The following is an 18286-nucleotide window of genomic DNA, read 5'->3' on the forward strand; positions in this document are numbered from 1 at the left end:
GGTGCACAAGTATTTGAGTACCCTTCCCTCCCTCCCTCCCTCCCTGCCACCCTCCCCTCCCTTCCCTCCCTCCCTCCCTCCCTCCCTCCAGTACCTGTTTTCAATTTCTTTTGTAACACAGGAGTGAAATGGCTGAGTTTCAGAGTGATTCTAACTTTAACTTTCTGAGAAAACGCCAAACTTTTCACGGCAGCTGCGGCCTTTTATATCTCTGATTTTGTTTTGTGAGGATTAAATGCAGCAGTGTATTTACAGGTGCTCTCTTTTGACTATAAAGAATTAATACAGATGAATTACTAAATTCTCTTTATCTATAAAACTGTCCTTATAACTGAAGTCCACTTAGACACAGAGATGTGGATACATAGATACATAACAAGAGTCAGAGATGAAATAGTATGGGGCACAAGGTAAATATTTGTTTTTAGAAAGTTTTGGATAGTCTTTGAGCTAGATCTTGGACCTTAAAATAGAGAAACCAGTCATAACCCAGGTCATGGATATCGGGGATTTTAGCTATGGCTTCTAGAATTTGCACTATAAGAATTTGGCTCCTTACTTACGGTTAATGAATTATTGAAAGTGCTAGGCTTTCTAATATTTTGAAAGTGGGCTACAGTTCTAGCTATGTGTCTGCCTCTGTCAGTAATTCAGGCTGCTCAGGAGAAAAAACAAGACTCATAGGCAAAACAGATTTCACGTAGAGGGTAACAGTGCCCCAATTTTATTTTAATTAAAGCAGTATGTGAGAGTTACTGTTTCTTCCTTACAATCATTAGCAGTTAGCAGTTATAACATTTTCCAAATACTTGCCTGTGCTTGGTTCTGTGCTAAGAAAGCCCTCTGTGTGTCTGCGTCCTCACTCCCTCTCTATAATACTGTTTGAAGCAGGACTAAACTTAACATACAGATTTTTATCAAGTCCCTTCCTTGTTAAGAAGCCTTCACTGAGGGCGCCTGGGTGGCTCAGTTGGTTAAGCGACTGCCTTCGGCTCAGGTCATGATCCTGGAGTCCCGCATTGGGCTCCCTGCTCAGCGGGGAGTCTGCTTCTCCCTCTGACCCTCTTCCCTCTCGTGCTATCTCTCATTCTCTCTCTCTCTCTCTCAAATAAATAAATAAAATCTTTTAAAAAAAAAAAAAAAGCCTTCACTGACTGCCTCTAGCCTCTGAATACTGTCTAGTTGCCCTACAAGTGCTCTTCTACCCCCAGCCTGCACTGGTCTTCTCACCTTGCAGGATCTCAAGGGATCACACCCAAATTTCTGCCTGTTGGAACCCGGTCCTTACTTTGAGGCACAGATTCAATGCTCCCTCTTTAGGGGAATCCTGTCATTGAAACTTTGGAGATCATCTGATCTTTTAGTTTTCAAGGAACATCTATTTGTATCAAGTGGAATCTTATTTGGAATCCCTAAAAAAGAAGCAGGTAATGGCAGGCTTACTTAGTCAATAAGGGTTAAGGGGCCTCAGCCCAGGGATGTGACCTTTGCAGCCCTTGCTCCTGAAGGGACTCCAGGTGATGGTTAGGTTCCATAGGATCGATAGGAAGTGCGAAGGGAGCTGCACAGAGGAGGGTGCAGAGTTCTGATGAGAAGGGTGGAAGGAGGAGACGAAGGACAAAGGGGTGTAAAGCCCAGGTCTCTTGGTCTCTGGTCTGCTTCGGTGATTCCTGTCAGGAGTGTTGCCTTCCAAGCATTCTGTCCCACAGAAGAGTTCTTGAGCGCCTCTCATTGACTCTGACAGATTGCAAAACAATTGAAGTGGAAGAACGTATTTTACGTTTCCAGGACCCCTCCCCCACACTGATACAGTTGACACTTAGCACAGCGTACTCTTCATAATTGGCAGCTACTCAATCATTCATCAAATATTTATTGAGGCTTGCAAAATAGTCTTTAGAACCTTTGTTTTTGCACTGGAGCTACACAAGTAGAGTCCCCTCACCATGGGTGGTTTTGTGTGACAAAAACAATTTCAGTGTCCTAGGAGATCACCCAGAGAAACAATGCTTTGTTAGTCTGGGCACAAGGAATGCTTTTCGACAGCATTTACGCACAACGGCTCTTCAAAGAAAAGAATTTGCTGTTGTCCTATTTGCATTGTAGTCAGGCAGTGCAGAGTGAGTCGCTACCTGAACTCTTTATTGCTGTTTTTGTCCTACATCAAGTAGAAATTAACCTTCCCTTCCCTTGGCCTCTCTTTACTTCAGAAATCCCGGTTAGTTACAATGAACCTGACCTAAATGCGCGAACTCTCCATCAGGACAGAGTACACACAGAGCTCTGGAAGCTAGAGGACAAGGCAGATGAGATTGATTCACATTTTCCTCTGTGCCCCACCAGATTCAAAGCATCTTTCTTCACTTGCTAAATTGCTAAACCTGCCTCCCATTTCCACTTGTTAGACATCAGGGAAGTCCTTTCCAGAGCACTTGAATTTTATTCCCTTAACAGCAAAACAATTTGGAAATTGGTGTGTATTTGGAAAAGATTTCCTGTATTCTGAGATAAATCTTACACCAGAGGACGACTCTGGTTTATGCTTGGAAGATACAAATCCAGTGGTGCCAGTGGATCACCCTGGCTCGGAGCCTTTAGCCACTTGCATCTTTCTGAGGATAAACTCCTTCTGTTCGAGAAGAATGAGAAGACGTTATAGGTTAATGTATAGAGGTTGGAATAATTGAATCCTGTGGAGTTCATTTAATTCAGGCACTGAAATATTTTCCCATCTGCACCTTTGTTTTCGTAGGAATTACCTGAAAGATGGGAAACTACCAAAAAGATTGCAGGAACTGTCAGACATGCTGTCTCACCTCTCCAAAACGCAGAAGTCACCCTCATAAGGAAAAAGTGTATTTTATTTGATGTAAGCGAGCTGCTAAGTTTTGTGGGTGTTATGTTCATTTTCTTTGCTTTAGAGAAAGGATTTTTACAAGGGTAAGTGAAGCTATTGTTTGAGATTCACCTTCAGTTTTTTTCTGCCCTCATCAGCGGAAGCAGGCCGAGTTCAGAGAGAGATTCAGACTCTATGCTCCTCTTGGTTTTAATGCAGAAAATCCGTACACAGTGCTTGATAAGGTAACGCTGAAGTCAATTGTTTTTTTGCTACAATAGCCCTTGTAGAAAGTCAAATTAGACACTGATGTACTGAGATATTTTGCCTTAGTTTGGCAGTTAGTGCAGTTGAGAATTAACTATTACAAACCGGGTTATGAACCGTTCACCCCAATAGGGTTTTAAATCATGTCTCCCAAAACCACCGTCATTATCAAAGCGATTATGCTAGTGAAAGTAACAACTACTATTTTTTAAGCACTTACTATGTAAATGTGTCAAAAGCTTTAAGCATATTGCTTATGTTATTTGTTCTGGTTCTTATAATATCCCTACAATATAGCTTCTCTTCTTTTCAGATAGAGAAACCATCATGTGTAATTGAGTAACGTTGGGGATTACATAGTGACAGATTAGTATTAAAATTCTAGCTGTCCAAATTTTTTTAATCAGGAATTTTACCCACTATTATTGTTTGCCCTGTGATACTTGGCTAGCGACTTTTAACCATGGTAAAGAGAGTCCATAACTTACGCTTAACTTGGGATACAGATATTATGGAATCATACAGTCCTAGTTTCTAGTGAACTGCTTTATTGTAGCTGACTATAAGAATGAACATAATGGGCAGATAACCCAAAGTGGTGAGTGGCTCACATGAGGCTTGAAAAAGATGTTTTAAAAGTTTATTAGAAAATTAACACTTTGATTTCTTGAGGAATTCTTAACCTAGCAGCCAAAATGAGCAGTGATGGTGAAGTTTAGATTCAGGAGCAGTGAATCTTCCTGAGATCTTCATGGAGGCTGCCATCCTCTTTTTACTCCATACTAGAGACAGGCTTGAGTCCTTAGACTGGTAGAAAACTTAGAGTGGACACAGCTTGTACCTCTCTGTCCAAATTCTGGGTTGAATTTAGTTTTAACTGCTTTTCACCCTTTCAGAAAGCACCATTCTGTAGCAGAATATCTTCTCTTGCACTTGGCTGCAGAAAACCGGTTAATGTATTCATTGTGGATTAGAATATGCTAATAGAGTCGTGGGGTTTTCAAAGATTCTATCTAAATTGCAGGTGGTCTGAACAGATTGTGGAAGGGGAGACATTTTTACTTGACTAACCAATGTGCTGTATATAAACATTTACTACAGTTATTTATTGAATGCTACCATTTGTGTGCTGTAATATAACAGCACGGAGTTAAATATTTAAAAGTCAGAGATGTTTATCTTTGTACCTACAGAATGTGTTGAGGGATGTTTTGAATACAGTGGGGCTGGGTTACCTATATTTTGAAGTGTGTGTGTGTGTGTGTGTGTGTGTGTGTGTGTGTGTGTGTGTGTGTGGTGTGTGTGTGTGTGTGTGTGTGTGTGTGTGTGTGTGTGTGTGTGTGTGTGTGTGTGTGTAGGTGCGTGCACATCTAATACCTCAGTGGATTCATCCAGAGGCACATATATGCTTGTTCTGGGTGGGTATGGTAGACCTTGGTACTCAAGGCATCTCATTCCACAAGACAGAAACCTTTGACCCTCCAGAATCAAAGGAAGTGGTATGGTATATCATACTGTATATTGTATTCTAATGGATTCGTCAGTAAACTTACATTATGAGCTTTTGTTTCTTCATAGGCAAAGACGCAGAAAACACTTGAGTTAACATAACTCGGTTATATATTTAGGAATGATTTAGTAACAATAATAGGGAAAATTGCGACTAGAAGGGCTGTTGACTTTGGGGAGCACGGTACTGTAGACAATTTGAAAAATCCTTTTGAAAAACAGATGCCGAAACATGTTCACAGATGTGCAACTTGAAATGAATTGCTGCGCTCCCCAGATAAGAAGAGGAATCTCCTAAAGGGCAGGGGGGAAAAATGGAGGCTCTGAATCTAGGGTGAAAAGCCAGAGGCAAACATAGAAGCCTGTGCTCCTTGTGGGGGCAAATGAAACGTTGCTACCAGGGGACATGGAGATGCTTGGGAGCATGAGTACTGGTTATCCAGGGAGCCTAAATGACCATCAGAAGCAGAAAACATTAATTGCAGTATTCATACAAGGTAATAAATGTATTCATGCAAGGCAGTGCTTACACAATAGTAGGAATCAATGAATTTCGCACAGCCTCATGAATATATATAAGTAAGCCTCCAAAATAAATAGGAATTAAAATGTCTTAATATAGAGGATAAAATTACATAAACTTCAGGAACAAACTTTAACATTTTAGCATTTAGCAGTGCATACATAGGTAGTAAAAAAAAATCGGGAATATTAAATAAAAATTAGGTGGTTAATTCTGTAGTGGGAAGGAGGGGAATAAAACTGAGAAGTCCATTAAAAGTTACTGATAACATAGTCCTAAGCTGGATGGTGTGCACACACACCTCCTTTTGATGTGTATGGAATTTTTCATAATAGAAAATGGGTAAAACTAAGAGAACTGTGGTTCTCATTTATAAAGGTATAACTTATAAAACTGAAACCCATAACTTGTGTAATGAAAGATCAAAGCGCTGATGCTCTTCTTGACATAGTAGGAAGTCAGTAAAGTTGAAAACTGATGAAGCAAAAAGGACTAAGTATGAGTATTTAAATAAAAAAATCAGAAGAATTAAAGTAATAGTTATTGAGAGGAGGGTGGGAGAAAATGTAAGGTGGAAAAACGAAGTCAGGTCCCTTTTTTTTTTTTTTTTTTGCAAAGCCGGTAACCCAGTGTAATGTCTCAATTTGATAAATGAAGAAGGAGTGGCCTGCGCACAGAATCAAGTTAGAGAAATAGCACCCAGGACAACAGGAGAGAGAACCAGCTGCTTCTGCACGACAGGCTCCTCCATCCTCTGACTTTTACCATGTGAACGCGCTACTATGTTCATAAAAACTAAAAGTTGGCTTATCAAGAAAGTAAAAAAATAACTCCGCTTACATTTGGCATGACACAGACTAGCCTACATAGATGGGATGGTAGACCAGTTGTAGGAAAGACCATCGTACAGTGAAATTTCTCCTACTGTGCTGTCTTTAGCTCCAGGGTTTTATTTCATGAATTCTCTAAAGTACATTTTGTACTACTGATAATCTCTGGGATATTTTTTTAAATCCAAAACTTTTTTTTTTTTTAAAGAAGTGGTTGCTGCTGCAGGGGAAGCTCTAGAGCCTCACCTTTGGCTTCCCTAGCCGAGTCCCCAGCTGTACAATGAAAATTGGGAAGATGGTTTTCATAGAGCAAATTTTGCTGAAGTATGGGTGGGGGCAGTATTGGTGACATGATTGTATTGATGACTAGTCTCCTCTCACTTGCTGAGTAACCATGAGTTTGCTCATCAGAACCCTACAGTTCACCAGTCATTAGCCGCCTTCTTTTAATTTTCATTTTAAGATAGAGGTTGCAAATGTTGACCTTTACAGAGGTTCACAGAACCGTGTAGGTTCTCTTTCTTTGGCAGTTCATTGGATGTGAAGGGTGTTGGGGTGCATGTGTGTGTGTGTTTTCTCCTTAGGCAAATCAAGAGCTTGAGGCATTGGAAGAAGAAATGTTACAGATGCAAGAAGCTGCCCACCTTTTTGAAGTGGCTCTTCCCGAGTATAAACAGATGAAGCGGTGTCGCAAAGAAATAAAATTGCTCAAGGGCCTCTGGGATGTCATTACTTACGTTACAGTAAGACACTGCCTTTTTTTTTTTTTAGTAGTTCTTTTGTATAAATAGGCAATTTTTAGTGTCTATATCATTCCGTGGGGGTTTTATAATGTCTTGAAATCTGTGGGCAATATATTCCCCTCCCCGCCAAATTAGAATTTGTCTATCTCTGTGAGAAGATTCTTTTCTGAATTATCAGTTGTTTTCCTTTTGGATCTGAATGAAACTGTATAATGAGTTGACTGCTTCAGATTCTTTTCAGGGATTATGTAGGATATAAATGAAAATAATATTTAAGTATATTCTACATGTATTGGTGACCTGTGAATGCAAATTCATGTATATATTTCTACCTACGTGTATGTGCATGTATAAGAGACCTGACTGAAGTTAATTTGCATGTTGTTAATTAAGTCCCAAACTTAAATATAAGTTCTGGGGAACTAGGTATATTGCAACACGTATTCTTCATAATTTGCTTTGAAGTTAGTTGAAAGCCATATAGAGTGTTAAGGAACATAGAATATGGTCAGAAAGTTAATGAGCATTTTGTTGATAATGGGTGAAGACTCTCTTATGGAAGCTCATTTTATATTACATGCAGAACTTTGAAACCTGGTATTTAATGGTAATACACTTATCAATTCAGAGTACTCAGGATTAAATGATAATGATAGTATGTAAATGGAATTTGTCACTGCTACTAGAAATTAATATATCATAATGTTTTCACCTTAAGTTTGACATGTCCTGACAACTTTTTTGTTTTGCTGATAGGGAAGTTTTGACTAGTGCAGTTAATATTTAAATAATTGACTTTTCACTGGATGATGGAATCACTGTGTATCATCAGTTTATATATTTTGCTGTGGAGACTTGCTTTCACCAAATGTTGTTGACACTTTTATCTGCTTGTGCGTTTTCAGAGAAGCATTGATAATTGGACTAAAACCCAGTGGAGACAGATTAATGTGGAACAGATGGATGTAGAACTCAGAAGGTTTGCCAAGGCAAGTTCCATAACTGTCGATTACAACCATTTCTCTTTCTCAGCCCCACCTCCTTCCATCTTGCCTAACCGAGTATCTGGTATGTTGGGCTGCATGTCCTTGTTTACTTCAAACAGGATGATAGTAGACAGTACTTTTTTTTTTTTTAAACCCTGAGCCAGTTGCATTTCTAATCAAGCCTGCCTTTTTTGTGAATGAGTGGATGAAAACATGTTAGGGCAAATGGATTGATGAGCAGCAGCTATAATCTTGAACTTCCTTTGGCTATCTAGAATGGAGGATGTTAAGATTAAAAGTACCAGGGGTGGGGCGCCTGGGTGGCTCAGTTGGTTAAGCGACTGCCTTCGGCTCAGGTCATGATCCTGGAGTCCCGGGATCGAGTCCCACATCGGGCTCCCTGTTCAGCGGGGAGTCTGCTTCTCCCTCTGACCCTCTTCCCTCTCGTGCTCTCTCTCATTCTCTCTCTCTCAAATAAATAAATAAAAAATCTTAAAAAAAAAAAAAAATTTAAAAGTACCAGGGCTGAGAGGTTAGGCTTATGAAAGCTTTTGAATTCTTTCCTTGGCAAACATTATTTTGTATTGCAAGATACATTTTGAATCTGGGATTTGGGGCAACTAATTGAAGTATGCCACTTGGGAATATATATGGAATACTGTGATCTTTGTTCTTCCTCTTGACTATTCTGATATCCCATGGGGGCTCAATATATACAGAATGGAGCTGATTTGAATGTAGTGCTTTGGTACCTAGTCATAGGCCCTCTAAAGAGGGTAGAACCTCTTCGGATAAAGCCAAAATGCACAGACGTAAAATGCAGCTGAAAAGTGGCAGGGCTTTTGGCTTTTTTTCTCAGAACGTGTTTGCCTCAACTCATGAGGTTTCCTCATGGGACCCCCAGTGAGAGCCTGTGAATAAGAAACCAGTGTATCCACGTGGCTTATACACAAGAGAACTTGTGATAGACAGATGAGTGGATCCTTTTCTATTTCTCTGGTTTTAGCCCTTAACCAAGGGGCTTAAATGCTTCTATTCTTTCATAATCCCGGGAAAGGTAGATTTATTCTTTCATGGAACACAAATTAGGAAATGTACTAATATATCTGGGGATCTATTTTTTGTTTGTTTTTACTTTAGGAAATCTGGTCACTAGACAAGGAAGTCCATGTATGGGATGCTTATGCAGGCCTGGAAAGCACGGTGAAGGACATGGCAGCCTCCCTGAGAGCAGTCATGGAGTTGCAGAGCCCTGCTCTCAGAGACAGGCATTGGCACCAGCTGATGAAGGCCACTGGGGTCAGTTTCCTGAGTCTTGTTAATTGAATATTTTTGTGACTGTGGAGAGTTATTCCTTGGTTTACATTATTCATCTGGGATGAAGTGGATTTGTGAAAAGACTTCAAGTCAAATGGGGGAAGTCAAGCTCCTCAAGGTAGAACCCGCAGACTGATCATGCAAAGATCCTCCTTCAGTCCCTGCTGTGGACTAAATGTTGTTACCCCACCCCACCCCAATTCATACATTGAAGCCTAAATCTCTAATGTGATGGCATTTGGAGGTGGGACTTTTGGGAGATAATTCGGTCAGGAGGGTAGAGCTCTCATGAATGGGATTAGTGCCATTAGAACCAGATGAAAAGAGCAGAAATTTCTAGCCTCTGCCATGTGAGGGTACAGCAAGAAGACAGACATCTGTAAACCAAGACAGCCTTCACCAGGAGCCCGCCCATGCTGGCACCCTGGTCGGACTTCCAGCCTCTACAACAGTGAGCAAGTAAATAAATGTTCATTGTTTAACCCACCCCGTCTACGGCATTCTCTTATAGCAGTTTGAACTAAGACGCCCTCCTTTTTTCTTTTACTATGTAACCTCAAACAAGACACTTAATGTCCCTATTTTGAGTTTTGTTTTTTATTAATAAAATGAGTGGATGCTGTGTGCTCTCCTACAGCAGAGGAATCTCGTGAGGATCAAGTGAGAGGATGTGAGGGCCTTGTATGGAGCAGAGCGTGGCCACACAGAACCGTAGTCACAGGCTGGGGAGAGCCAGAGAGGGTGCAGCTACGAAGAAGCAGGGACTGGGTATTAGCAGCCGCAGGAAAGGAAGGGGCTTTCCTGTAACCGCGGGGCAGGGTCGGCTGGCTCTTCACGGGTGAGGGGTGCAGTTGAGTTTGAGCACCTAGGAAGAGTCGAGAGCTTCTTAGCAAATACTGGGGTTGTGTGTGTGTGTGGGGGGGGTGGCAGTCAACAAGATGGTGAGGAAATAAATGTGAATTATTTTGTCACATCATAAATATGAATAATGACACTAGGAGTAAGAATATTTTTTTGCCAAGGAACTCAGATTAAATTAGTGAGAAAACTAAGTTAAATCACGGAAGCAACTGGGAATTATGTCCAGTGAATAGAGTACTTGAGGAAGAAAAGACAAATGAGCTACTCGCTGATTCCTGGGATGTCAACCAAATTAAAATAAATGAACACTGTGATTCTCTTTAAAAATGAGTTTTGTGGGCAAAGAGCTAAGAAATGAACTGACAAGGGAAGGATATGAAACAAAAGAAAGTAGCGGAGTGTGAATGTGGGCCTGAACCTTGGCCCCAGCTTCTGGTGGGTGATGCCTCAGTAACTCTGAGTTAAAAAGCAGTGTCTTTAATGGTCCCCACCTTCCAGAACTAGAGGTGTGCTTGGCAGCTAACTTGAATATATTTAGCTGTGATTCATCCTTCTGGCCATTAGGCACAAGAACCATTAATACACGTGTAATGTAAATTCTGCCCTTTTCTCTTCCTAATTAGGTCAGATTTTCTATCAACGAAGCCACAACTTTGGCAGATTTGTTAGCATTGCGGTTACACCAAGTGGAAGAGGATGTCCGAAGCATTGTGGACCAAGCTGTGAAGGAACTGGGGACGGAAAAGGTGGTGTCTTCGGGCTGTTCTCTGTTACACTGAACTAGTTCTCTGCAGTAGCCCCTAAGACTCGGCAGTTCCCCGTGCCGGGGTTGTGTGCACACACCTGAGGCCCATTTTCTTCTCCACTGCTAGTGTGTGTGTGACTTGGGCTGGAAACTGAATCCTTCTAAGCCACAGTACATGTGTAAAACAGGAGGGTGGGCCCAGTTGGTGGTGATGGCGGGTGGTGGTGGTGATGGGGGGCGGTGGTGTTGGGGGTGGCGGTGATGGCAGGTGGTGGCGGGTGGCGGTGATGGCGGATGGTGGTGCTGGTGGTGGTCGTGGTGATAGCAGAGGACACGTACATGTCATTTATTTTGTTGCAAGCACTGCTCTAAGCACTTTGTATTATTTCATTTGAGTCTGAGGTTGGTAATACTCGTAGCCTTTACAGATGAGGAAACTGAGGTACAGTGTGGTAACTGACTCATCCCGGCTCACATTCAGGCTCTCCGAGCACTACCTGGCTCCTGCTGGCTGATGTGTACATAATCTCTGTTAAAAATAACCTTCACATAACTTTTGAAGTCCCTTTCTGCTCCGGCATTCTGTTTCCATGAAGGATGTAAAACTCAGATCCAACAAAAATTTGATAATAGGGTGATGCTTGTTTTTGGGAGATGGAATTCATTCTCTGAACCTCATCACCATGAATTATTTACAGGAAAAAAATGAGGCCAATAGTATTGGATAGATTTTTTTTTTTTTTGAGAATTGAATTTTTTTTTTAAATTTCAGTTGATAGCCTAGATGTTTGTCATAAATTCAACTTTTGTGCACATAACTTAATATACTGTTTATGTCTAGGCTATTACTGGAATCAGCCAGACCTGGGCATCCATGGAGTTCTCTTACGAAGTTCACTATCGGACAGGCATTCCATTACTAAAATCCGATGAACAACTTTTTGAGACTCTAGAGCACAACCAAGTAAGATGGGTGTTTTGATTACAGATTTTTTTCTTTGAAATGGCAATTTCAGAATTTTTCTAAGTTCCAGTACTCAATATTTATTCATTCATTGGGTATCTCCTTGTCCCAGACTCTGGGCATTTGGGATCAAAAGGTATGAACTTGGACTTGAGCAGGGAGACAGACAGTAGGGTTCCAAGGGGTCTAAGAAGTGACAGAGAGGCTTTGTGTTGGGGAGGGTGAAAGACTCAGGGAGAGCCTTGTGAGATGGGCTGGTAAGTCAGTAAAGAGTGGCAATCAGAAACAGGTGTTCGGGGCAGTGGGGACAGCAGTGGTTGTCAGGGCCTGGGGAGTTGGGGAAATGTGGAGATGTTGGTCAAAGGGCACACATTTCCAGGTATAAGATGAGTAAGTCCTGGGGATCTAAAGTATGTCATGGTGACTATAGGTAACAATACTGTCTTGTCCACTTGGAAGTTGTTAGGAGAATGGACCTTATTACCACACCCCAAAAAAGGTTATTCCATGAGGAATGGAGGTATTAAGGAACCGTATTGTGGTTACCATTTTACGATACATATATGTATCACGGTATCACATGGTACACTTTATTTTATTTTTAAAAAATTTTTTTAAGATCTTATTTATTTGAGAGAGAGAGAGGGATAGAGCACAAGCAGGGGGAGCAGCAGAGAGAGAGAGGGAGAAGCAGGCTCCCCCCTTAGCGGGGAGCCCGATGCAGGGCTCGATCCCAGGACCCTGGAATCATGACCCGAGCTGAAGGCAGACGCTTAACCGACTGAGCCACCCAGGCGCCCCTCACATGGTACACTTTAAACTTCACGTAACATGTCAATAATAGCTTAAATCGGTTCTGGGGGAGAAGAGTCAAATGTACTAAATAGTTAGAGGTGAAAGAGAGTGAGAAGAAGCCTTTCTACTCTGTGACTTTTTGAGATCTCAACATGAGAGAATGGTGAGAAGTGCTCACCAGACTGCTCGGCATCCATGCTGGGTAGTCATCTGAGAGGGGAGGAAAAATGGAAGCTGAGGGCTTAGGAAGCTACAGAGAAGTTGGTTTTATTTTTGTAGTATTGGGGGAAAATATTTATACCTTGCAATGGTTAATAGGCATGGACCCCAAGGAAAGAATGAGAGAAGATGACGGAATAAAATTTAATTCCTAAAGCTGCACCCTGGAGCACAGTATTTTTTTCTGCCTACAAAGAGATATATGGTCTTCTGGTGGAAGACACAGAAAATGCAGTTTCTTGCATTTATCTTTTTTCTTTTGGAAAACATGCCGATATGACTATTTAATGCCATTAGTTCATTTATGTAGCCAATACTGAATGCCTGTTTCAGGTATTGCATGCTAGATCCTAGGAATCTAGGAATCAACAGAAGAGAGGTATGGTCCCTCCCTCATGGTACTTGCAGTCTTCCAGCTGACTTGTTATTTAAAATTCTTTGTCTTTCTTTTAGGTTCAGTTGCAGAGTCTGCTTCAGAGCAAGTATGTAGAATATTTTATTGAACAAATGTTAAGCTGGCAAAATAAATTAAACATAGCAGACTTGGTCATCTTCACTTGGATGGAAGTCCAGCGAACTTGGTCTCACCTGGAAAGCATCTTTGTTTGTTCAGAAGACATTCAAATCCAGCTTGTGGAAGATGCTAGAAGATTCGATGGAGTGGATGCTGAATTTAAGGTTCATAGAAGATACTGTTTTCTATCCTAGCAGAGTTTTCCAAACAAGAAAATCTTGTGAAGAACCATGATTTGGGGTATCGTATTTATAAAAGCACAGTGTTGCATTTTAGGGAGCGGAGCAGGACGCTCGCTCTTGTGAAGTATTCTAGGCTTTGCGGTTGTGTATGGTTTCTGTCACCATTGCTCAGTGCCTCCATTGTAGTGTGAAAGAAAACAGACACTAGGTAAACAAACGGGCGTGGCTATGCACCAGTAAGACTTTATCGACACTGAAATTTGAGTTTCTTAGAATTTTCATGTGAGACAGAATATCAAGCTGCTTTTGACTTTTTTCCACCAGTTAAAAATGTAAGAACCATTTTTAGCTTCTGGCCATACAAAAAGCAACAGCAAGCCTGATACTTCCCTTAAGCCCTGCAGTAAGGTGTGATAACATTAATCTTCGTGAAGTAAATACTGCGGAGGGGATACCAGTAACAATACTATTAGTTACTTGTTTGTTGATTTTATAAGAACCAAAGAAAACACACAGAAATGTACATATGATAATGATGAATGATTTGAAAGACTTTCAGCAAAGAATACTGCCTATAGTTTTTCATATAGAATTGAAGAATAACTTTATTATTAAAGAAGAACATCGGGAGGAATACTATTTTAACTTTTAAGGAAGAAAGAATAGACTGTTCAGTATTCATCTCATTTTCATATGTGAATGTCCTCTTTAAGATTCTGTGTTCTCTGTCTCTCCATTCTTTTTGTTTGTTTGGACCCAGAATGGTGGTAATGCCCATCCAATTTATTTTGATAAAAACTCTGTGATTATACTTTGTTTTTGATCTTCTTTTAAACTTCTAAGTTTAAAAGCAAAAGTGAATAGGCATGGTGTTAGAAGTCTCTTTAACCTTACTTGCTTAGAGTTTGTTCCTCATTTTTAAATGCCCCAAATGGATGAAAAATTTAGAAAAGTAATTTCTAATATCAGTGGATCTATCTTATACTTTCATACAGGAGTTAATGTTGAAGACAGCTAAAATAAAGAATGTTCTAGAAGCAACATGCAGACCTAATCTCTATGAAAAACTTAAAGATTTACAGTACAGGTAAGAATAAAACTATGAACTGATCAATTTGTAATAATTTTATGAGATTGTTTTCACGTATCTTATGGTATCTAACATCGTCTTATTGTAGATAGATCTCTATCAAATTACTTCACAGTTTTGCTTAGAGTTGTCTAGTTGCCTTGGACATATAGATGGTGTGTATATAGAGTATTGATAAGTTTGATTGATCACTTACTAAGCATCTACTCTATTCCAAGAACTTGGATTGCACTTAGTAATTTCATATCATTTATTTTGTATATAGTTTATAGTAGAAATTACTCTTAGGAAGCCAGTTAGTACTTAAGAAATCCTTAGGGGCCTTTTGTAATTTCACATAGAATTCTACACAGCTAATGGTGGTTAGGATATTCTGGCTTTTGATTAAAAAGGGGCAGATAGCTACTGAATGCAGAGGTGTTTGTGCAGAATTTTGATTACTTTTTATTGCAAGGTAGAAAAGAGCTTTAGATAAAAGAATATTACATAAGCAAAATCATTTCATAATCTGTAAATTTTCTAGAGATAAAGTCAGCCATTATTTTAAAAGAGTGGATTTCCACAAAAGTTAACTATTTCTTCTTTTTTAAAGAAGTTTAAGTAATCTGTATACCCAGGGCAGGTCTTGAACCCATGACCCTAAGATCAAGATTCACATGCTCTTCTGACTGAGCCGGCCTGGCGCCCCAGAAGTTGATTATTTCTTAGTAATCTTGGGGACTTGGGAGTTCTGCCTCTGGGTCATCTCTGCTAAGAAGGATAAAGCAGAAATGATTCTGACTCCTAGGACTCCTCTGAATACCAGAGGGAGCTGAAGCCATGTGTGTTCTGTAGGCATTCAGTGGGTAAAGGAAGACCTTGAACCGAATACATCTTAACGAATGCATTTTGTGCTCAGGATTAGTGATGCTGAACCTAGTTGCTGAGTAAGAACGTCATTAAGAAAAGTGAGGAGTGGGGCACCCGGGTGGCTCAGTCAGTTAAGCATCCGGCTCTTGATTTCACCTCAGGTTGTGGTCTCAAGGTTGTGAGATCAAGTCCCACATGAGACTTTGTGCTCTGCTGAGAGTGTTTGAGATCCTTTCCCTCTCCCTCTGCCCCTTCTGTGCTCGCTCGTTTTCTGTCTCTCTCGCAACATAAATATTAAAAAAAAAAAAAAAAGTGAGGAGTGACATCAACCTAAGTCTGATCTGTACTTAGCCTCAGCCCATGGTATGTGTGTACCTGTCTCCTACTTGGCATGACTTGTAGATCAGTCACAAGCAAGATGATGGTGTCAAGGAGGAGTCAGGCTACGTGTGAGACAGTAAAGCTTATTGTGAGTGGACAGATGACAGGAGCTGGGTTTACTTTTGTTGGTGTTGTAATAACTGAATGGGCAAGACAGGCTTAAAAAGAGTTTTCATTCCCATAGGCTTTCTCTTTGTGAAAAAGCTCTCGCTGACTACCTGGAGACCAAGCGTGTGGCTTTCCCGCGGTTCTATTTCATCTCTTCTGCAGACTTACTTGACGTTCTCTCAAAGGGAGCTCAGCCTAAGCAGGTAATGGATATTTTTTGAAAGTCTCATATTCTACTACGTTTGCTAAGGAATGTCATTGTCAGGTGCCATCTACCTTGTCACGTGTGTCAGGAACTAGAAAATCGGCAATAAAGATTTGTAATGCAACAACAGAAGGATGTCAGAGCTGGTGCTAAAGGAACCCAAATCCATGGGGCACCTGGGTGGCTCAGCCGGTTAAGCATCTGACTCTTGATATCAGCTCAGGTCTTGATCTCAGGGTCGTGAGATCAAACCCCCCACCGGGCTCCACATTGGGCGTGGAGCATACTTTAAAAAAAAAAAAAACAACTAGGTCCTCAAGTGAAAGTGTGCAAGGTTTAGTGACCTGCAAGAAGTTAGTCATCGTTTCTCTCGCCTTCATTTCTCTTTGAACCTAAATTTGGTGGGATTGCTGTCGACAATACGTGTGCAGTCTGCTATTAATGACAGACTTGTTAGTCGGACTTGGGCAACATTTCTGGGGTCAGCCCTCAGTTATGGTTATTTATATCCATGCTACTTTCCAGATGGCTTTGTAAATAAAATCCCTCTGATTACATTGACTAGCAATCTGGTATATCCATCTCTCATTTGCGTATCACACAATTGGATGTTTGGAGTGTTGGGTTGTTTTTTTTTTGTTTGTTTTTTTAATTAGTCTCAGAGAGCAGTCATAACCACACGTAAACTTCAGTAGCCTCCTGGGAACATTCTCATGACCAGAAGCTGGGCCCTGGCGCGTGATTGTGAGGTAGAAGGTATCATATTCCATTACAGGTATACATTCCCGAGGACCTTGAAATCCAAAATACTTAAAATTCTGAATTCTCAAAACGTAAATTAGAAGAGGTGCATAAATCTATACCTAGGATAATTGTTTTTCTTTTAATTACATTCTTTAAACATAATAAATATTTGTATGACCTGTTTATTGAACAGCGTTAATTACAGAGAGGACAGAGATGAAGTTGTATTTTCTATGACTACTAATTGCAAATGTGCCCTGCTGAATCTCCGTGAACTGAGTAGCAGACCCCTTAATAACACTCTGGGTAGGCATCTTACATCCCGGTCTCTTTTTCTTACTTTAAAAAAAAAAAAAAGCTCAGCAAGGTCTCGTTACAAACCCAGTCTTACCTCTGTGTTGAGGCCAGGCTTTCACATAATAAATTTGGAATTGGCAGGGAGACACTGATAATTTTATTCCATATGCCCTTCCCACCCATTTGTCATGGAGAGGAGGTGGGACCACCATCTGTCAGTCGTTGGCATTTCTTACTACTTGTTCTTGATTCTTTGACCAGCACTGACTGACTGTTCTCTGTCCTCAACAGCAAGCATCAGCGTGTTGACTCTGGTGGGAAATGGGGACAGAGGGGAACTTCCTATGGGGTATATACTGCAGAGTCAGCTCTGTCTTGGCGCTTCCAGTTCTTGCTCTGGGCAGTGAAATCAGCCATTGGGGGTTACATCTTCTTTTTCCTTTTCCTCATCAGCAGATGGCTAGCAAGGGTCATGTCAAAGATGGACTTCCTACGGGCACCTGTAGCTTCTTTGAGTGATTGTCCCACACCTCTCTCACTTGATGACTTAAGGGTTGGGTTTGGGTGAAACAGTCCTTCACCTGCCCCATAAGGAGTGAGGAAAAGCCACAGCACCCATCGTGGGCCGATAGCTTGCAGGCGTGAGATGGCCACCTCTAATCCCCTCTGCCCTGCAGAACTGGCTATAGAAAGGGGGGATGGCAGTAGAAGATGGTAAGGGGTCGAGCTGTGTCTGACAGGCCCTGGAGGGACCAAGTGGTCCTGACCCATTTGCTGTCCTCAGAACATGTGCATACCCAGTGCATCTTGGTCCTTACTGGAAGCCCTAGGCTGCTGCTGAGGGGACAGCTCACTACCGCACTTGTCACTTTACCTCCTTTCAAAGAATCAAGCAGTGCTTCACACCTTAGCCAGACGACATGCTGGCTTGCCAGTACATGCATCCCCGATGCCAATTTTTTTTTTTTTTCATTAACCTTTCTAAGTCATAGGATGAGTTGTTTGTTTATATATATATATATATATAAACTTCAGAGGTGTACCTTTTAGGTCATTCTTTGTATGTTTGCAGTACCCCGTCCATATTGGAGTGTTCTCTAACATCCCTGGGACGCCCCGTGGAAGCCCTCTCACCCTTCCTTCCGGGCTTTGTAATCAGAAGTTCGACATCTCCGCTTCGGGTACATTGCTCAGTCCTAGGACAACTACCGCCCCCTTAGTGAATGACTAGGTAGTCTAAGACATTAAAAAGATTTTAAATTAAAATGAAGCCGAATATTAAGATCACAGCACAGAGGTCTCCAAAACTGCTCACAGCCTT

General features: G+C 41.1%; 1 protein-coding gene across 1 annotated transcript in view; it reads left to right on the forward strand.

The window, feature by feature from the left end:
* The window catches only part of DNAH11 (dynein axonemal heavy chain 11), a 327809-nt gene that overhangs the window by 68744 nt on the left and 240779 nt on the right, over positions 1–18286 (forward strand). Inside the window, exons 19-28 of the mRNA XM_027574450.2 lie at positions 2753–2869; positions 2995–3081; positions 6550–6708; positions 7614–7697; positions 8835–8993; positions 10496–10618; positions 11459–11581; positions 13049–13273; positions 14287–14378; positions 15796–15922. Of these exons, the coding sequence (XP_027430251.1) occupies positions 2753–2869; positions 2995–3081; positions 6550–6708; positions 7614–7697; positions 8835–8993; positions 10496–10618; positions 11459–11581; positions 13049–13273; positions 14287–14378; positions 15796–15922 (1296 nt within the window). The remainder of the gene's footprint in view (positions 1–2752; positions 2870–2994; positions 3082–6549; positions 6709–7613; positions 7698–8834; positions 8994–10495; positions 10619–11458; positions 11582–13048; positions 13274–14286; positions 14379–15795; positions 15923–18286) is intronic.

The sequence above is a fragment of the Zalophus californianus genome, chromosome 12 (genome assembly GCF_009762305.2).
Source record: "Zalophus californianus isolate mZalCal1 chromosome 12, mZalCal1.pri.v2, whole genome shotgun sequence".
NCBI lineage: Eukaryota > Metazoa > Chordata > Mammalia > Carnivora > Otariidae > Zalophus > Zalophus californianus.